General features: G+C 43.4%; 1 protein-coding gene across 4 annotated transcripts in view; it reads left to right on the forward strand.

Moving 5' to 3' along the window:
* The window catches only part of acaca (acetyl-CoA carboxylase alpha), a 272,671-nt gene that overhangs the window by 145,500 nt on the left and 108,119 nt on the right, over window positions 1–19,052 (forward strand). For all 4 annotated transcript variants that reach the window (XM_070857142.1, XM_070857145.1, XM_070857143.1 and 1 more), the window contains exons 39-40: window positions 2,728–2,883; window positions 5,891–6,031. In XM_070857142.1, coding sequence (XP_070713243.1) covers window positions 2,728–2,883; window positions 5,891–6,031 — 297 coding nt within the window. The remainder of the gene's footprint in view (window positions 1–2,727; window positions 2,884–5,890; window positions 6,032–19,052) is intronic.

The raw sequence follows: 19,052 nt of genomic DNA on the forward strand, positions 1-19,052 counted from the left end.
GTGCGTGTGAGAACATTAAGCAGGAGAAGATCACTTAAGGTAAGGTGAGGCAAGGCCATTGAATGATTTGAGAAAAAGGATGAGAATTTTGAAGTCTGCTCATTGGGACACTGAAAACCGTTGAGCTTGGATAGAATGAGGTTGATGGGAGTACAGGACTGGGTGTGGATGAGGTAGGTGGGCTGCAGAATTTTGAATGTGCTGAAACTTGTGGAGGATTGAGGCAGGGAAGTCGAGCCTCAAAGTGGTGATGGAGGGGACTCGGGTTTTGGAGGCGGAAGGGGTGGAAACTGAAGAAAGCAGTCCTGGTGTTGGACTACGTGTGGGAAGGACGCTGAGCTCAGAGTTGAGCAGTATGCCAAGAGTTCACACCTTTTAATTGAGCATGATGTGGCAGCTGAGAAGGCTGATGGAGTCAAGGCATGTCTAAGTGATGTACTACCTGCATTCCAACTGGTTTAAGTGGAACCAGGAGACACCAGTGCCATGGCAGTGGACTGTAAAAGAATGACTGAGGAAGGTGGAATGGTCAATGGTTGAAGCAGAGAGGACTAGAGAGCTACAGAAAGAGCTAGGCTACAGTCACACAAAATATCGTTTGTGACTTTAGCCACTGCAGTTTCAGACTGGGCAGGGCAAAGACCAGATTGCAGTAAGGAGAAGTGGGAGGGTAATTGCATTTCGAGTTGTTTAGAATTGTTTCTGATAGAATTGTGTGCAGTTTTGGCCAAAGAGAGGAAGTGATGATACAGTTTGAGGTGATTCAGTTAGATCTAGCAGGTTGTTCAAATGGCAAGTGGATTTGAACTTGTGGCCTGTGGATCAGAAGCCACTGATGTAGCTATTATACCAGGGAGAGCCTGCCATAGATCTGAGGGGGAAAGAGCGATGGTTGTGGAAAAGATCAACAGGGGCATTGGTGACATCACAGCTGGCAAGCCAGGGCAGCAGAAGAGCAGAATTTGAGCGAATGCTTGGGAATGTGGGGTGGAGTGTTTCTTCCCAAGAGTGGAAGATGACAGTGGAAGGTTAGTGGCAGGCTGAGTGGAAGACCACTAGGTTAAAGCCGAGCCTTTCTGCTCCATGACACACTGTACCAGAACATCAATCAGCACTGCCCTAACCCCACACGCCCACATTGCAAATGTGTTATGGTAGCATTCCAATCCACCAACTGATGGCGTCATTGTCATCCCTTCCACATAAAAATATACATTTTACTTTTCTCCTTAAACCAACCTGGTATCCATCATTTTAATTTCTGAATATTTGTAAAGCTGAAAGATTCTATGCTGAAGGGAAAAAAAAGTTGAATTTTGTAATTTACAGTCTGACCTTTTCTTTGATATTCTTCTGATTGGGTTTATGATAATGAAATTACTGAGTGTACGTCCAACAGCCACAGCAGGGGAAGATGGGGGCAAAAGGAGTGATTTAATCTTCTGCGTTCTCTTAGTGGTACCTGCTATTCTTAAGCACAGTTGCTGTGGCTCTTTGTACAGCTTGATTACATTAACTCATATCACAATGGCTCCAAGGCAAGCCCTTTCTTGTCAGTAAATAATGCCACGACTTGTTTTTTTTCCTTGTAATTGTGCGGAATAAGACTTTTTTTTTATGGCGAAAACTTTCATTTTCATTATGTATTGTAAATGACAAAAGAGGTCAGCGAAATGACTACTAGGTAATACAGTGGAAGAGGAGATTAGAATGTTTGTGTGGGTAACCTCTGGTAGCCTTTGGAAAGATTCCTCGGAGACCACTCGTACGCATGATTGATTGCTTTCGAGGCCGGCTGTTGATGAAAGATACAGCAGCAACAACAGCAATGGATTATGGCAGGGATGCCTATCGTGGCTCCTTCAGAGACACACCACTAATCCCCAACATGCAACACGCGGCAACTTATCACGGTGTGCTTCGATGCTCACTCAAGAAAAGCCCATGGTCCGCCTCACAAAGGAGCAGAATGAGAGAGGGAAAAAACCATGGTGAAATCTGACAACAAAAAAAGCAGAACCTGCTGGAAGTTTACAGCAAGTTGATTAGCATAAGGATGCGTACATCTTTTGTAGACTGAAGGGTTGTAAAGGAAGGTTAACTTGTCTTTCCCTTTCAGAAGCTGTTCAAATTCTTCTGTGCACTCAACAAATTCTGTTTTGAAAGCAGAATTATGTTGTTGCTCTTTCAAGCACGATTAGGTGAAAATTGTCCTATTTCTATAGAATACTGGCAAAAATGGTCAGTTTTTGTTGCATGCGCATGTATACTGTGCTACAAGAGCCTTTAACTAAAGAAAGTAGAATGTGCTGCCTTAATTTCATAATGCAGTCACCTAAATAAAGCTGGATAATTTCAGAATCTCAATGCATTCAGAGTACAGCAACAGCAAATGGCTAGTTTTAATTGGCTAATATCTGACTATGCAGTGCTCCAAATAACGTGGTTCCAGCAACGTTCAGTTTAGACTTTCCAGAATGTAAAGGAACTTGTGAATTTGAGGCTGCTGTGTGTTTGAGAATATCGCTCCGGAAGGCATATTCCCTCGGCTCCCCCACAAAAAGGTGTCACCATTACCCTCGATAATAATGTTACTTCATGTTCTAAAAGTCTTTTCAAAGCACTTGACAGAATGAGCTCCTGTTCAGGGTATGGGAGCTGACATATTTATAAAACAGATGACTGCTGATTAAAGAATGCTTCACCTTTTCTGTCTTCTGATAACAGATCATGTTTCAGGCCTATGGGGATAAACAGGGACCTTTACACGGAATGCTGATCAACACACCCTATGTTACCAAAGACTTACTGCAGTCCAAAAGGTTTCAAGCCCAGTCCCTCGGAACGACATATGTCTACGACTTGCCTGAAATGTTCCGACAGGTAAATCCTGCTGTGTTTTGTGATGGTGGCTTTATTGTGCGATGTAGGTTTGAGCTGAAACTGTTTGTTGGAGGCACAGAGTATAATAAATCTCTGGAAGTGCATTACAGGAGTTTCCATTGAATCGAGGTATTCAGGTGACACCAATAGGTTTTTTCTTAATATTATCTGAACTGTGAGATGATGATTAGGGCCCAAATTTTGCTCCCTGGTGTCAATTATATATTTGTTGTAATAATCTCCTATATTTGCTCTGTCTTTGTACTTTTTGTTGAATTTGCATTTTAAAATGACGACCTTCACCCCATGTTGATTTGTAATTTGAGGGGTGGTTCCTTTGTGATGAGATATCAACATCAGACCTGACTCTTGGTTCAGGGGTAGACTGTCTTCAGTTTGATTCATATGTTGATTAAAAGGAAACTATTTGATGGTTACGAGTTCTACTTAATCATCACATAATTTCCTCTGATGGCATGACTGGATTATTAAATAAATAAGTGAACCAGATAGACCAGGAGGGTTCCTGCTCCAGGCTAAGTTAGCTGAATCCAGCCGGGACAGTGGTAAAGGCACTGCAATTGGCAATTGCATCCCTGTATTAGGAAGAATCATAGAAATTTACAGCACGGAAGGAGGCCATTTTGGCCCATGGTGTCCACGCCGGCCGACAAAGAGCTGTCCAACCTAATCCCACTTTCCAGCTCTTGGTCTGTAGCCTTGTAGGTTATGGCACTTCAAGTGCACATCCAGGTACTTTTTAAATGTGGCGAGGGTTTCTGCCTCATCACAATTTCATAGCCCAGGAAATTGAAAACTATTGGGATAGTCCAACTGCTGCTGCAGCTGAGATCAACCAAATGAGCACAGACACAGCACGGAAGGAGGCCATTTCGGCCCATTGTATCCACGCCAGCCGACACAGCTGTCCAGCCTACTCCTCCTTTCCAGCTCTTGGTCCGTAGCCCTGTAGGTTATGGTTCTTCAAGTGCACATCCAAGTACTTTTTAAATGTGGTGAGGGTTTCTGCCCTTTCAGGCAGTGAGTTCCAGACTCCATCCACGCTCTGGGTGAAGAAACCTCCTACTAATGACTTTACATCTATGCCTCCTGGTGGTTGTTCCCTCTGCTAAGGGAAACAGGTCCTTCCTATCCACTCTATCTAGGCCCCTCATAATTCTATACACCTCAATAAGGTCTCCCCTCAGCCTCCTCTGTTCCAAAGAAAACAAATCCAGCCTATGTAATCTTTCCTCATAAACAGGCAACATCCTCGTAAATCTCCCCTGTACCCTCTCTAGTGCAATCACACATTTCCTGTAATGTGACCAGAACTGCATGCAGTTCCAAAGATCCTTGTTTCTGATAACTTTCCAGAGACGCTTACTGAAAGTGCTTATTTGTGGACACTGGTGAGGACAGGATCAAGCTCGGGTGTGAAGCACTCCTCTTTCCCTGCCCCCCACCACCACCCCAGAAAATCAAAAAAGACTGATTGGCACTGCCTATCAAGGCACATTTAAGAATAATGACCATTTTGGGGAATTGCTACAGAGAATATCCTCCATGGAACTGTACCAATGCAAGAAGCTGATGTGTCCAGGATTGGTGAAAATTGGCAATGGGGGTGATTCTAAATGTTATAAACGTATGTCTGTGCTTTGATGTTTCTCAGTCCTGCAAAGATGTATAGAAATTTCCAGCACAGAAGGAGGCCACTCAGTTGTTCATGTCTGTGCTAGCCCTTTGCTTGAGCAATCCAAACATAATCTCTATCCACAGTCCTGCAAATTTCTCTGCTTTAAATATTTATTGACTTTTCCCTTCAATGATTTCTCCCTGAACCACGCCATGTAGCTAAGTATTCCAAGCTCCAACAACAGAGTAAAGACATTTTTCCTAATCTCCTCACTTTTTGTGACAATTTTAAATTGACTTCCTAACTGAGGAAATGTTTTTTCCCTATTCACTCTATCAAAACCCTTCATAATTTTTGTTAAAACCTCTACTGTATCTCTTCTTGGCCATCTCTAGTTCAGTGGAAATGGTCCCAGTATCTTACGTGTCCTCATTTCTGTTGTTTCCCATCTTTTGGCATCATCCTGATGAACCTGTGCTGTATACACTCTGGCCACCATGGAATAATTTGCAAACTTTACAAATTCTAGTTCAAGATAGTCAGTGAGGAGATGCTAAGTGTGGAGCCCCTCTGGAGGTGACGTTGTGAAGGTCTATTCCACTGATGCCTTAATGTGATTGGCTCCCAGTCATGGCACCCCTATGGTGCGTAGCCACGCAGCAATCGCAAGGTCCTGCACAGGCCGGTCACCAGTGCTGCTGCTAGAGGAGATACAGCGTTGGCCACGCAACAAATTTAAAGGGTGCGCACGGGGAACAAAAAAATTAGAGGGAACTTTGCTCCCCAATCATTATGTCATCAGAGCAGAATTTTGTGTCGTCATCTTAAGGGTATCTTCTTTCTCTTCAATTTTCGCTCCCTTTCTCCTCTTGCCGGCAGCGATTGCTTTCCAGTACCTCCTCCAGACGTCCATTATTCATATGCAAATCTCCACAGTGACCAGGATATTTTACTGTGAAAGCATCACCGCTGATTCCGATCATCATCTCATCTGACATCCACATGTGCATTTCCAGCAGACATCCCTGGCTGGTAGTGTGGAGCAGGAAGCTTAGTTCATTTTTCCAGCCTTATCCTATGGGAGTTAGTCACTTGCAGCAGCCCGATTGGCTCCCCGGCTGACATCTGCACACGGAGTTCTAAACGAAATGTCCAGTCCCAGGCTGTCACTACCTAAAACTTAAAGGGAAATGGTACAAATGAGGAACATCACCCAAGAATTTCATAATATCTTTATGGTATATAGCACTATATAACGGCTCCTTAGAATGTAGCTATACGTTATTTAAATATTCATGTATAACATCTCACCTTTTTTTCCATTTGTAACTTTAAATAATTATTTTTGTTGTTGAATTCTTTTTTCAGTCTTTAATCAAACTATGGACCTCTATGGAAGTGCAGGCCGATTTACCCTCCCCGCCCGCAGAGCTGCTGACATTCACCGAGCTGGTACTGGACAGTCAAGGTCAGCTAGTGCAGCTGAACAGGCTTCCCGGAGGCAATGAGGTAAGTGTAAAGAAACTGGAAAGTACGCCGCAGCCGTAGTCCTATTATTTACTGAACTTGGCCAAATGACAAGCCCACAGCCAATTAGCCAAGAAATGACATTGGCTGGATAATTGGACCTAATTATTCATGTACTGTTTGTGGGATCTTGCTGAGCACAAATTGATTGCCATAGTTGCAGATATATCAAGCAGTGACTGAACTTCAAAAGGTTACTTTGGGTAAAAGTGCTTTGGGACATCCTTAAAATGTGAAAGAAGCTATAAAAAGGCAAGTTTTTAAATATAATAGTATAGAAAGGTAATGCTACCTGTGTTTGATCACAATTTGTATTATTTGCCTTTTACATGTTTGACCACGCCATCCTCTTCCAACACATTTCCTCCATTGTCCAGCTGAGTAGAACTACCCTCGCCTGGTTCCACTCTTACCTATCCAGTCATAGCCAGAGAATCTCCAAAAAATGGCTTCTCTTCTGCCCCCCCCCTCGCCAATACTTTTGGAGTAATCCAAGGACCGATCCTTGGCCCCCTCCTATTCTTCTTCTACTTGCAGCCTCCTCAGCGACATCATCTGAAGACAAATATACACTAATGATACCCAGCTCTAGCTCCCCACTACCTGTCTTGTCCTCTCCACTGCCTCTGTTGTCACACTGCTCAACTGACATCCAGTTCTGGATGAGCTGCAATTTCCTCAAATTAAACACTGGGAAAACCAAACCACAAACTCCGTTCCCTCGCCATCGATTCCATTCCACCTCCCCAGGCACTGTCTCAGACTGACGCAGACTTACAGATCTATTTGACCCTGAGCTCAGCTTCCGACCACCACAAAGACTGTCTACATTCACTTTCGTTTTGTTACAAGCTATCTTCCCTCATGAAAGTTGAACTTTAATATCCAATACGTATTTAAGCAGGCATCATAATGGACAAAACGGGGTCAATTAACCTGAGGTTCTGTTCCAATGCAAATAATAACCATCTTATGATTGACACTTGTTTTACCCCCTCTCTGGCTGAAATCACTTTTTGACTAATTCACTAATATTGTTCTCAAAGGCCAGGGCGCTTCTGGTGACTAGCATAACTTGGCCCAGTGGGCAGCACTCTCCTGAGTCAGAAGGTCGTGGGTTCAAGTGCCACTCCAAAGACTTGAGCACATAATGTCAGCTGAAACTTCAGAGTGCTGTGATTTCAGAAGTGCCATCTTTTAGATGAGTTGTTAAACCAAGGAGGCCTGTTCAGGTGGACGTAAAAGATCCCATTGTACTATTTGAAGGGGATTTCTCCTGATGTAGTGGCCAGCAATTTATCTTTCAACCAAAACGAACAAGACAGATGTTCTGATCATCTCATTTGATGATTGTGTACAAATTGACTGCCACATTGGCCTATATAACAGTGACTATAGTTCAAAAGTACTTTATTGTCTGCGAGGTGGTTTGGAACATATTGAAAATGTGAATGGCACTGTAAAAATGCAAGTTTTCTGCTTACTTACTGCCAGTTTTATTGAAATGCATTTTTTGTGTCAAAAGAATTAATACAAATTCAAAGGACTAGAAATTGTTTTTTTTTGGCACAAATGGTATTTTTATTGCCAAAAATACCACTTTCGCTCTGCTACAAGGCCTAACATTCAAGCTTCAATTTGCGCAGCGGTAAAAATCGGCGTTGCACGAGGATTCGTGGCGCAAACCGCGAATTTTCTGCAATTTTACTCCAAGGTCAATACCGTTGGGAGGGGGGGGGGAAAACACCCCCCAAAAAATTCAACAAATAAAAAAAATCACAAATCATTCACAAGACACTTAACTACCGAATGGCTGAAAAAGAATTTAAAAATAAAAACTTTAACTGACCTTTTTTGCAGGTCTTCATACTTACTGCTGCTCCAAGGGCTGTAATGCAGCTTTTTACCTGCCGGTATTTTTCACCCTAAATACGGGTGCGCGATGAGCCAAATTTTTGGCAAAAGCGATATGTTGAGTCTTGCATGGCAGCGGTCTGCTCCCCAGCGGTACTTAAAAACCGCCGCCGCAAGACGTCTCTGAATTTCCCGCCGACCGGTTTTTCACGATAAATGGTGAAATATTGCCAAAACAACAGTCGCAAGGTTGGCGGATTTTTAGCCCAAAGAGGTTTGTATTTCCTCTCCGCACTGTTTTAACCTTAACCCCATCAGTTCCTCTCCTATTTCGGTCCGCATAATTTACTTTGATTATTAACTAAGTTTACTTTTAAATGGATTTGTTGAAATGGCATAAACAGCAATTTGATGTGGCATATTAACTCATGTCCTAAAGAGTACCACGGGTCAAATCCAATGGGTTGTCTCTGTTGCCCAGCTAATTAGGGTATTAAAATTAATCTGCTGGCAATGTTCCTGTTGAGCTGTGAAAAAATGTGCAATTTGAATGCGCCACACATCCCATTAAAGGGGCCATGCACCCCACAAAAAAATGAAAAGGGAACATTGTCTGCTGGTGTGCCGAAGGTGGGGCCTGGTTCCATAAATGCCTGAAACCCTCCAGTACCTCATCCAGGTAAATCTTCATGTGTGAACCTTGAAAATGAGTGTCAGCAAGCTGTTCACCCAGGGGTAGGGAAATATATGTCAAGACCAGTCCTGTTCTTGCCTGACATTTGCAATTACGCACTTTCAGCAGAGTTTCCCCTTCACCCATGGCACTGAGGCTAATTTTTATGTCCCTAGTGATGTCCTGGCTGAGACCTGTTAACTTGGCGCAGACCACCTATCAAACCTGGGATGTTCCTGCTCCGTACTGATCAGTACCACACCTGGGTGATAGCTGATAGCAAAGTTTTACATTTTTATGGTCACGAAAGAAAAAACTTGCATTTATAGAGTGCCTTTCAAAACCTCAGGATGTCCCAAAATGCTTTCCAATCAATTAAGTACTTTTGGGTGAGGGTTCGATTTGGGTGTTACGGGACCCTGAGAATATTATCAAATGGGGATATGATGGGATTTGCTTTCGTGGAAGAATGAGAACAGATAGGCCAAATAATCTTGTGACAAACTGTCATTGTAAAAGCATTGGAAGCATCGATGGAATGACATCCCCATCAGCAGTGGATTTACAGGAGGCCCACTACGATCCTGTACCTCCCGCTTACCGTGGTCACGGTCCTTTTTTGTATTGGGGCAAAATTATAATTTCTAAATGCCGAGTTTAATTTACAATGGTTCCTAAAAGGATTTGCTTCACTGCTTGTGGCTTAGGCACAGTTGGGCAGCATTGCAAAATTTAGGCTTAATTTTTATTTTCTTATCTTGCAATGTATAAGAAACTAGTAATTTAGTTCGAGGTTTTAAAATCTTAGCTGCACAACATAATTTTCCAATAGTTTCCTCAAACTCTTGACCCTTTTTGTGTGTGTGTGTGTGTGTATCCCCTTAAGTACTACTTTAATATTAATCCCATGTCCAAGTGCAGTCTGCATTGTGAAGGACTAAACCCAGCCGCACAATTTCCATTCTGTGCTGCAGTTGATGAAAACTGAGAAAATGGATAATTCCCAAAGGAGCGGGGCTTGCTCCTGGTTGAAATTACCAGCCGCGCCGCACTGCCTGGACTTGAGCATGTACTGTTTGCTCTATCTGGAGCTATACAAACGGTATATAATGCAGCACTGTAACATCTCAACAACTCCAAAATAGGATTTGGTGTTCTAATTAAAGAGAAAGGCTCCAGGTGGAAAGAACTCATTTATAAAATAGAGTTCAGTTTATGCCGCCAGTGAAGTAATTAATGAGCAGACCAGCGTTTTTTGATAGAAAAATCAGAAGGGGGGGTGGTGGGGAAGTGCAAGTTTATCCCTTCAAAGGTTGCAGGGCTTCATTTCTGTTTTTTCCTCATCAATGATGCATATTGTACAAAACAATATTGCATAGGCAGTTGGATTGAACATGTACTTGATATTAGTCTCATGTGTCTCTGAAATTCCTTTGCTCCCTCGTTTAATGATGGTGTTGACCTGTTTATTTTAAATAGGTTCCACTTTTCTTAAAATAGTGGACAGAAACATTGTGTGTCAATACATTCATTATTAATATGGTACGAGGCAATTTCAACCCATATGAGAATTGTACCCTTGTTGGGCAGATCACTGTTTACAGGGCAAGCAGAACGAGGAGTCCCTTCAGCAGGTTTTCTTAACACTATATTCAATATCTGTCTCCTTTCTATGCTGTTACTTCGTTTTAACCAGTTTTTATTTCCTCAGTAATAAAGATTAAAGAAAGAAATAACTTGCATTTACATAGAGCCCTTGGTGTCCTCAGGACATCCCAAGGGCCTTCACGTTCAATGAAGTACAATTAAGTGTGGTCATTGTTGTTATGTAGGCAGCCACGGGTAGGGTCCACACAACAGCAATAAGATAAATGATCAGATAAACTAATTTTTGGTGGTGTTTGTTGAGAGTTAAATGTTAGCCAAAGCACCTGAAAAACACGCTCTTCTTCAAATCATTCAAATCATTTGCATCCACCTGAACAGGTCGACGGGACCTTGGTTTAAAGTCTAATCCGAAAGTCAACATCTCTGACAATGTAGCATTTGCTTAGTACTGTATTAAAGTGTCAGTCTAGATGATATGCTGAAATCCTAGAGTGGGATTTGACTCCATGATCTGACTCCGATCTGAGAGTGCTACCTCTGAGCCATGCTGGCCTCTAGTATCTCAGTTGTTGAACTTGCTGTTTAGTTGGTAAGCATCGAATTGAGCCATCCAAATGAGGAAGCTTCTAGGATTGACTTGTGTCGAGTTAGCTGGCCTGAACCAGGGTAGTAGTAAAGGAAGCTGTGATTGGCTTCAGTACCCCCAGGGTAGGGAAGAGGAAATTGGCTAAGGTTTCCGTTTCTGCCTTCTGGAAAGTGTGCATGTTTGGATGAAGGCCAAGAATAAGACAGTGCTCGATTGTGGTGTCCTCCCGTGGTCAAATAGCCTGCTGGCACTCATTATCTAGGCTCACAAATAAAGAATGGCCACTTGGGTGAGGTACCAGAAAGTGGTTGAACCATGTTCTACCGTAACCCAATTTGCGATCGTGTTTTGAAGTGTGTGCATATATATTTTATCTCCCATCTTTATTATGCCTGCTGCAGCTAATCTGCTCCTTGGCTTCTGAATAGCCATCCACTGGGTGATCGACGCTGGTTGTTTGTTGGTTTGCTGTGCTGGTTGGCTTGTTTGCTTTTATTAATTCATTTATTTTTCCCTCCCTGGCTGGGGAACTGCATTCCCCACCTTGCCACTCCTGTTGAGATCAGGACTTTTGTCTGGGAGAATCGCAGGCATCGTTTCCAGTCCTTGTGCCACAGTACTTTGAAAACCACAATCGGCTGGATTTTGCTCTCTGTGGCCAACCGTTCATTACACTTGCACTTGCCCACAGACTTTCTGTGGGATTTTGCATGGGAACTTGCTGTAAATTAGCGTGTCAAAACAGCTCGGCATACTCTACAGGGAATCTGGGACCTGTGTGAACAAGGCAAGCAAAAGTGTATCTCCTTAACCAATCAGATGGGAAAATTATTAATGATCAGTAGAGAGTCTGAGCCAGGAAGTGTCAGTTAGAATATTTAATTCAATGTAAAATCAGGTGTAGGAAGTGAAATAAAGAGAGGGGAAGGAAGATGGGATTGAGAGAGATAAAAGAAAAAGTTTTGTAAAAAATTACTTAAATTTTTTTTAAATCTGAAGGAATGAGACTCCACACTTTTAAAAGTTAATTTTAAGTGCCAGAGAGGTTGTTTGGCAGAAATTAAGACTTATGACGCCATTGAAAATTTACTTACACTGGAATGGACAAGCACTAAATTATCTGGTGTGTTTAGTGGGTATAAATCACGTAGGTGCAGCAACTTCATGCCCTTCGTGTGTTTCAATGGCATGTCTCTGGGCGAGATACCATTCCTATACAGCTTCTGGAGGAGCAGGTCAACTCGGGCAGCAACTTCCTGATTTCCGCCTTTAACTGCGCATGTACGGTTGCTGTCCGATTTACACTTAGTGACGGTGAATGCTGATAGACTCAGCATTATTTGTACCACAAAGTGCGGTCCAATATGTTGCAGCACTCGACCACGGGTACAATAACCTCTTGCAATTTGGATTTGAATGAGTGATATTTGAACTGGATCTTTACGTACCGCCAGGTCCAGATGAACACATAACTAGTTTGCCAAGAACTATGTACTTTGGGTCTGGATTATACTTACTTGGGGGGGAAAAAAGTCAGCTGGAAATATTTAGCCCATGCTAGCTCATTGAATCACTCATGCTGAAATTGAATGTAATGAAAGAAAACCTGATCTTTTACAAGAGGTTAATAATGTTGGAAAAATGATTGACTTTGCTGGACTGGCCATATTCCGAGATCTGCTGAGCAACCAAATAATCTGGGGCCTTTTCTGCTGGATCAGGCCTGCATAGAAAGTGCTGTCATGTGTGGACCAAGTGCTAGGAGTTGGGAGGTGGTTTGGTACATTGGAGTTTGGATCTAGACGGTGTTTATCACTTTTAATATTAGTTAGTACTGAGAGAGACAGATTTTTGAGCGATTATGGGGAGCGAGCAGGGAAGTGGAGCCGAGTCCATGATCCGATCAGCCATGATCTTATTGAATGGCAGAGCAGGCTCGAGGGGCCAAATGGCCTACTCCTGCTCCTATTTCTTATGTTCTTATGAAATATCAAGTTGTAATGAGCATCGTTATTATAATAGTTATTTGGAGCTCCATGGTGGATAAGTTGGAAAGAAAGCAAAAGAAAGACTTGCATTTATATAGCGCGGTGAGATTGCTACCAACCGAGCCACAGCTAACACTGCTGCTTGTGGAACTGAGCCATACAGGCCAACACGATTCTCTACCAGGTTAGATGATCTCCATTGCAGCTGTTGTTAGCCCTCGGTTAAGGAAACGAATGCTGCTGAAAGTGCACGAGTATGATTGTGATGGGAGTACAGGATTGGACTGGGTTGTGACATGTGAATACTCAGTCAAGGCTCACATAAAGAGCAGCCACTTGAGTGAGGCTCTGAATGGCAGGCAGTGCCCAGAGAACTGCGTCCTAGCACGTGCCAGTACCTTCAGAAAAAGGGGGAAAGAATCCATTTTGTCTGCCTGATGGTTCCAGGAGCAACATTGTGAAAGCAGCGCCCCTATCAGTTAAGCCATCGCATCATGCATTTAGTCGCACAGTAACCTATATTTTTATCTTCAGATGGGTCATGAAGCTGCTGATACAGTAGTATTACATTTGATCAGATTTTATTTTGTCATGGTAAATTATCCTCTGGGGCCCTCCTTTGGGTATCTGGCAGATGTATCCTGAGGTGTTGGAGAGAAGCAACCAGGGGATGGCTTGGGGAGGAGGGTTTGAAAAGACAAAGGACATTTACATGCTTAATAGGGCTGTCCCTGAGGATGCTCCACTCCACAGGGGTCTGGGGCAAGCCCTAATGCCAGGTTTCCGAAGATGTTCCTCCTCTGGGGAGCCCAGCAGTGGGCAGAGGAGGAAAGTGAGGTTGGGAATAGGCCCTCTCGCCTCACTGATGCTGTGATGCTAGACCTGAGCCACGGCAAGTACACGCCAGCGATGTAACTTTGGGAAGAGCCGGGAAATCCTGGCATAGTGCAGTGAAGGTGGCGATATGATGCAACTGGTCTCTGGTCCAACCCCTCCTGGTCCCCTGCACCAGGAAACTAAATACAACGAATAAGAACATTCACCTTATTGTGTTGCTGTAAAATGCTAAGTGATGACTATTAACTTAAAAAATATTAAGTAAAAATGAACGTGCAATTATAAAATGAATGATCACGTTTTCTTGCCATCATAAAATGCCATATAACCAATTAATTACATTCAAGTCCAGGTCATCGTTATGGAGACAAAAAACAGCAGCCAATTTGTGCTTGGCAAGGTCCCACAAACTATTAATAAAACGACCAGTCAGTCTGTTTCTTCTGATGTGATATTGGTTGAGTCAGCAATGTTGGACAGGTCATAAAAGAACTTCCTCCTCTTTTTAATAGTTTTTTTGCATCCACCTGAACAGAAAGAAATCACCTCTGATAGGGCAGCACTTCCATGGTTCTGCACTCAAGTATCAAATTAGATTATGTGCTCACATCCTGGAGTGGGGCTTGAACTTACGGCCTTCTGACTTAGAAACAAGTGCTAAAGTAGACCAATATTGAAGAACACAGCCCCTTCAGATGCTGAGTGTGACCCCTGAGGGGATAGCGTGTTTGCTCCATTGTCCAGTAGAATTCAAGATCACCATTTTGAGTTTTGAACAAAAACATGACCGAGGAGAATGAATTTGGTGACATTGGGCGGTGTAGAATTGAACTTTTATTTTGTATCTCGAGTGGGAGTGCAGTATTTTATTGAATCTTATGATTTAAGACAACAAATTGAATTTAAAAGCCTACTGTTACATAAATGGGGAAAATCAGATGACTGCAGTTACTTTGTTTTACTGGCATCAGATGAAACAAAGCTATCGTTTATCAATAATCATGTGGAATAATTATTGTCATTTTTCTCTTGGGTCGAAAGGGACAACAGTTCATTTCTGTGACTAAAACACTTTTTTTTTAAGGGTTGAATTTGAAATTTGTTGACACTGACTGCCTTCTGAGGCTGAGAAGAAATGTGTGCCTTTAATGTACTTCTGCTGAAATCCTATTGTACGACACAAAACAAACTAAATCCTGCAGGATTTGAGAAGCTCCCATTGTAACTGTTAAACCTCTACTGGTTATCTTAGAGTCTTCTCTAATCCTTTATGATTCACACTTTGTTTGAGATACAGTAGGATTTTTATACTCTTGATTTTCCATCATTATTTAGAGACAAGATTGCCAACTGAAGTAAGATTGCTGCAGTGAAAAAGGCTTTATTTGGGAAATTCTGTATTTTACGACCACAGTCTTGTGACCATTGAACACTGCGTCCCTGCAGCCTCCTTCTGAAAACATTGACTATTGGTGGGATATAATGCTGGCAGCTCCCAGTGCCTTGCCCATGTGGCCAGTCTTCATATTGGAGCCTAGATCATGTGAGTCTCATGGACTATTTTTCCATAGGAGGCATCACAGTTGATGTCAATCCACATGTGCAAACAATGAGCACGTTCCAGAGGTTGCTGGATGGTGGCCAAGAGAACAAACCCTGGTTGAGTTTCTAGCCCCTGCCTAGGACCTGGGGTGCTGAGGTCAACTGTGGTTCTGCCCTGTCTGAGATCAATTGGTTCAGCAAAGACCAGGGACTCCACTGGAAACCTTCCTGATCTGTACGGTGCATTTACACACCAGGCAGTGCATTTACCATCCGAGCCACCCGGGGAGGTTGTTAAAGCCCGTTTCCTTAAATATGTTTGGAGGTGATATCTTCCCTGATTAGACTTTATTAAATAAACGGGCAGCATGCGCAGCGGTCGGGATGAGACTAGCTTTACACGGCCATGGGCACTTGCTGCTGCAGCAGCTAACTATGTGACTGCACTGCAAGAGGTCTTGAGAGCACATGATGGTAAATTCAGCAAGGCCCAGCTCTGGGTGCAGAGACTGGAAGATGGCAGTGCAGAATTGAGCCATAGTGTTGAAACTCACTCACTGGTCTGCACTCCTGTTTAGAGCGGCTCCATGGCAGGAGTCTTGCCTCGCTGAATTTGTCTGATTATAATCACAGGAGGTTATGGAGCTATTTTATAAAGGAGTATTCCCATCTGTCAAAGGGTTGGTGTTACCAGTTATCCTATTGTAGGAGTTAATTTGTTTTGTGCTATACTGTTTTCCAGACAGGCTACAGAACCAACGGGGAAGATTTTGTCTGCTTGCGCTTTTTGTCGCAAAATCATACCTGTATATCTAACAGCAAGCTCACAATTTCACAACAAATAACAAGTAGGGGAAACCTTATCCCAAATGAGAACTGAATGCTCCTTCCATTGAGCATCAGTTCAAACTGTCACAGGATGGGAGAGTGGAGAGCACCAGTTCAAACTGTCACAGGATGGGAGAGTGGAGAGCACCAGTTCAAACTATCACAGGAGCATCCAGTCGTGCCTCGGTAACTGCCCCCAAAGGAAGTGGAGTGTGGGAAATTGCACTCCGCTTCCATTGAGGGGTGGTAAGGCCAATTCTGCGGCAGGAGCAGGACTTTCACGCCGGGGGCTAAAATTCCCGGCCCCAGAAGGTTGCCGCCCCCAAGATGGGAGCCTGTGCAGGGAGGCAGAGGGAAGTTATGGGGAGACAGGGGCGGGGGATGGAGGGGAGAGTGGTGGAGGTGGGGGGTGGAGAAACCCAGGGCGGGGGACAGGAGGGGCCACATTGCAGCGGAGGTCTGGGGGGGGGGGGGGGCGAAGTGTGTTGGAGGGGCGGGCCTGGGGGCTCTGTGCCTCGGTGCGGGGAGTGTTCAGAGTGGGGTGGACGAGTTGACTGTGCAGATGGCGGTTGGTGGATGTGGTGTGGTTGGCGTCGCGGGGGTGTGGCTCCGGGGTGGCCGGGGCTGGGGGCTCGACATCCGGGGGTGTTCGGCATTTGGGAAGTATTCGGACGGACGGGGCGGGTTGGGTTTGGGGGGAGTGTTCCCGGTGTTGGGTGGGTCCGAAGCCGGGGGTGGAGGTGGGGGGGGGCACGCTCTTGGGATGGGGGGTAGGCTGTTTGAGGCTGGGATTGGGAGAGACTTCTTCACTTGGGGAGTTGTTGGCCTGTGGGGTTCCCTACCGCGGAGAGTTGTTGATGCCAGTTCATTGGATGTGTTTGGGAGGGAGTTGGATGTGGTCCTTGCAGCTGGATGTGGTCCTTGCAGCTGGAGGGGGCGTGGGGGGGGGAGGTGTTGGGGTGGGTGATCAGCTATGATCTTGTTGAATGGCGGTGCATGCTCAAAGGGCCGAATGGCCTACTCCTCCACCTATTTACTATGTTTCTATGTTTCCCTTGGCCCCAGTTAGTCAGTGGTGCAACTTCATTACATTATTTCAAAATGCCCTTTTAAGCAGCCACATATACATGCCACATAATTTGGAGGGATTTGCAATTTATTTTGCGGCATTCTGTAAATGTTTGCTCCAAAGTCAATAATAGACTGAGAGTCGGGCACGTTGGTAACGGTGCTGAACTTGTCGCTGTCTGATTTCCGATCGACTAAGTAAAAGCGCTATATGATTTGCATTTATCAGGATGTGCCAAAGTGCCCAATGAATTATTTTTTTAATTGAAGTGTAGTTACTGTTTGTATGTAGACAGATAACTTGTGCACAGCACGCTACCACAAACAACAAATGAGATGCATGAACAGTTGATTGTTTTTTGGGTATGTTGGTTGAAAGGGAATTGTTGGCCCGGACATCGGGAGAACCCTATCTCTTCTCAAATTGCCATGACTGTCTGAACAGGCGGACGGAGCTTTAGTTTAATATCTCATACAAAAGAAGGCACCTCAGACAGTGTAGCACTCCTTCAGCGCTAGATTATGTGCCTAAGTCCTGGAATGGGCCTTGAACCCACGACCTTCTGAATCTTAAGTGAGTGTGCCACCACTCAGCCAAGCTGCCACTTGCTATTAGAATTAAAAACAGAAATTTGTCAGTAAATCTAGTCCTTCATATTTTCTTGTCAGTTATTGTTTGCAGAGATTAAATGCTGAGGCCACATTTTAATCATAGATTTTATTATGTAACAAATCTCTGTAGTTTTTTAATACAACAGGAATATAATTAGCACAATGGTCTCTTGTTTCCTGGAAGAGACTTCTTTTTTGACTAAGGTCTTGCAACTGCCTGTATATTAACTTAATTTATTTTCGAGAAATCACAGAGAAGCAGTGGCTGGGTGTAAGATCCAGTTATGAGTAATGAAATGGATCAAGTAGTTTAATTAAAATTGGGTGAGCACCTCGGGAGTAGTGATCATAATATGAAAAGAATTAAGATCAAAATAGGGGAAAAGTTAGTACAAAAACAAGGGCTCCAAATTGGAACAGGACAGATTTTAGAAAGGCGGAGCATGAGCTAGGTGATGTGGGAAGATAAATTGACAGGCAGGACTGTAGGTCAACAAGGGGATATTTTTTAAATGGAGATTGCAAAGATGTGGAATAAATACATGCCGTTCCAAAAATAAAGACTACTTCCAGTTTTAGAATGCTGTGGATAAATAGAGGTTGGAAACAAACTGAAATTGAAGAAAAGGGCTTATATAATCGCTCTTATTTTTATCATATCTATAAAGAAACCAGTTAAGAAGAGCATAAGGAAACCATTAAGGCAGTATGAGGAGAGAATCTTAAAAATATAAAAGAACTGTAAAGTATTCTACAAATATGTCAGTAAAAAGAGAATTGTTAGAATGAGGTGAGACCATTAGATGGGACCCATGAGTTGAGGATAGTGAGATAGTCGAGGATGTGGAAATTGGCAGGAATAATTATCAAGTGCTTTGCTTTAGTGTTTACAGAAATGAAGGGTATTGGGGAGGAATTGGTTTAGTGAGATGAGATATATAATTAATAAAAGGAAAGTGTTGGAGAAGTTAGTTAAACTAAACGAGAACAAAGCTTTAGGACTTGATTGGGTACTTCCAAGGATCCTGATTGAAATAGGGGAAGAAATAGCGGAGACCCTAGAAATTATACTATAGGTTGAGCGTCCGAAATCCGGAGTTCCGAAATTCGGAATGTTGCAGAACCTGGACACCGAGCCAATCTGTGGCGGGGTCGAATGGAATCCGGAAAATGTTCCAAAATCCGGACATTTTTTTAAAACCGATTAACGTTGCGAGGGGAAAAAAACACTCATCCAAAATTCCAAAAAACAAAAAATAAAAATTCACAAAACCGTTACCTACTAAATCGCTGGAAAAGAATTTAAAAATAAAAACTTTAATTTACCTTTTTTGCAGGTCTTCAATGTTTAACCCCGACTCCCCGCCACCAACTCTGCTCCCCCTCCCCCTCCGCCGACCGCTTGTT

This window comes from Pristiophorus japonicus, chromosome 16, assembly GCF_044704955.1.
Source record: "Pristiophorus japonicus isolate sPriJap1 chromosome 16, sPriJap1.hap1, whole genome shotgun sequence".
NCBI lineage: Eukaryota > Metazoa > Chordata > Chondrichthyes > Pristiophoridae > Pristiophorus > Pristiophorus japonicus.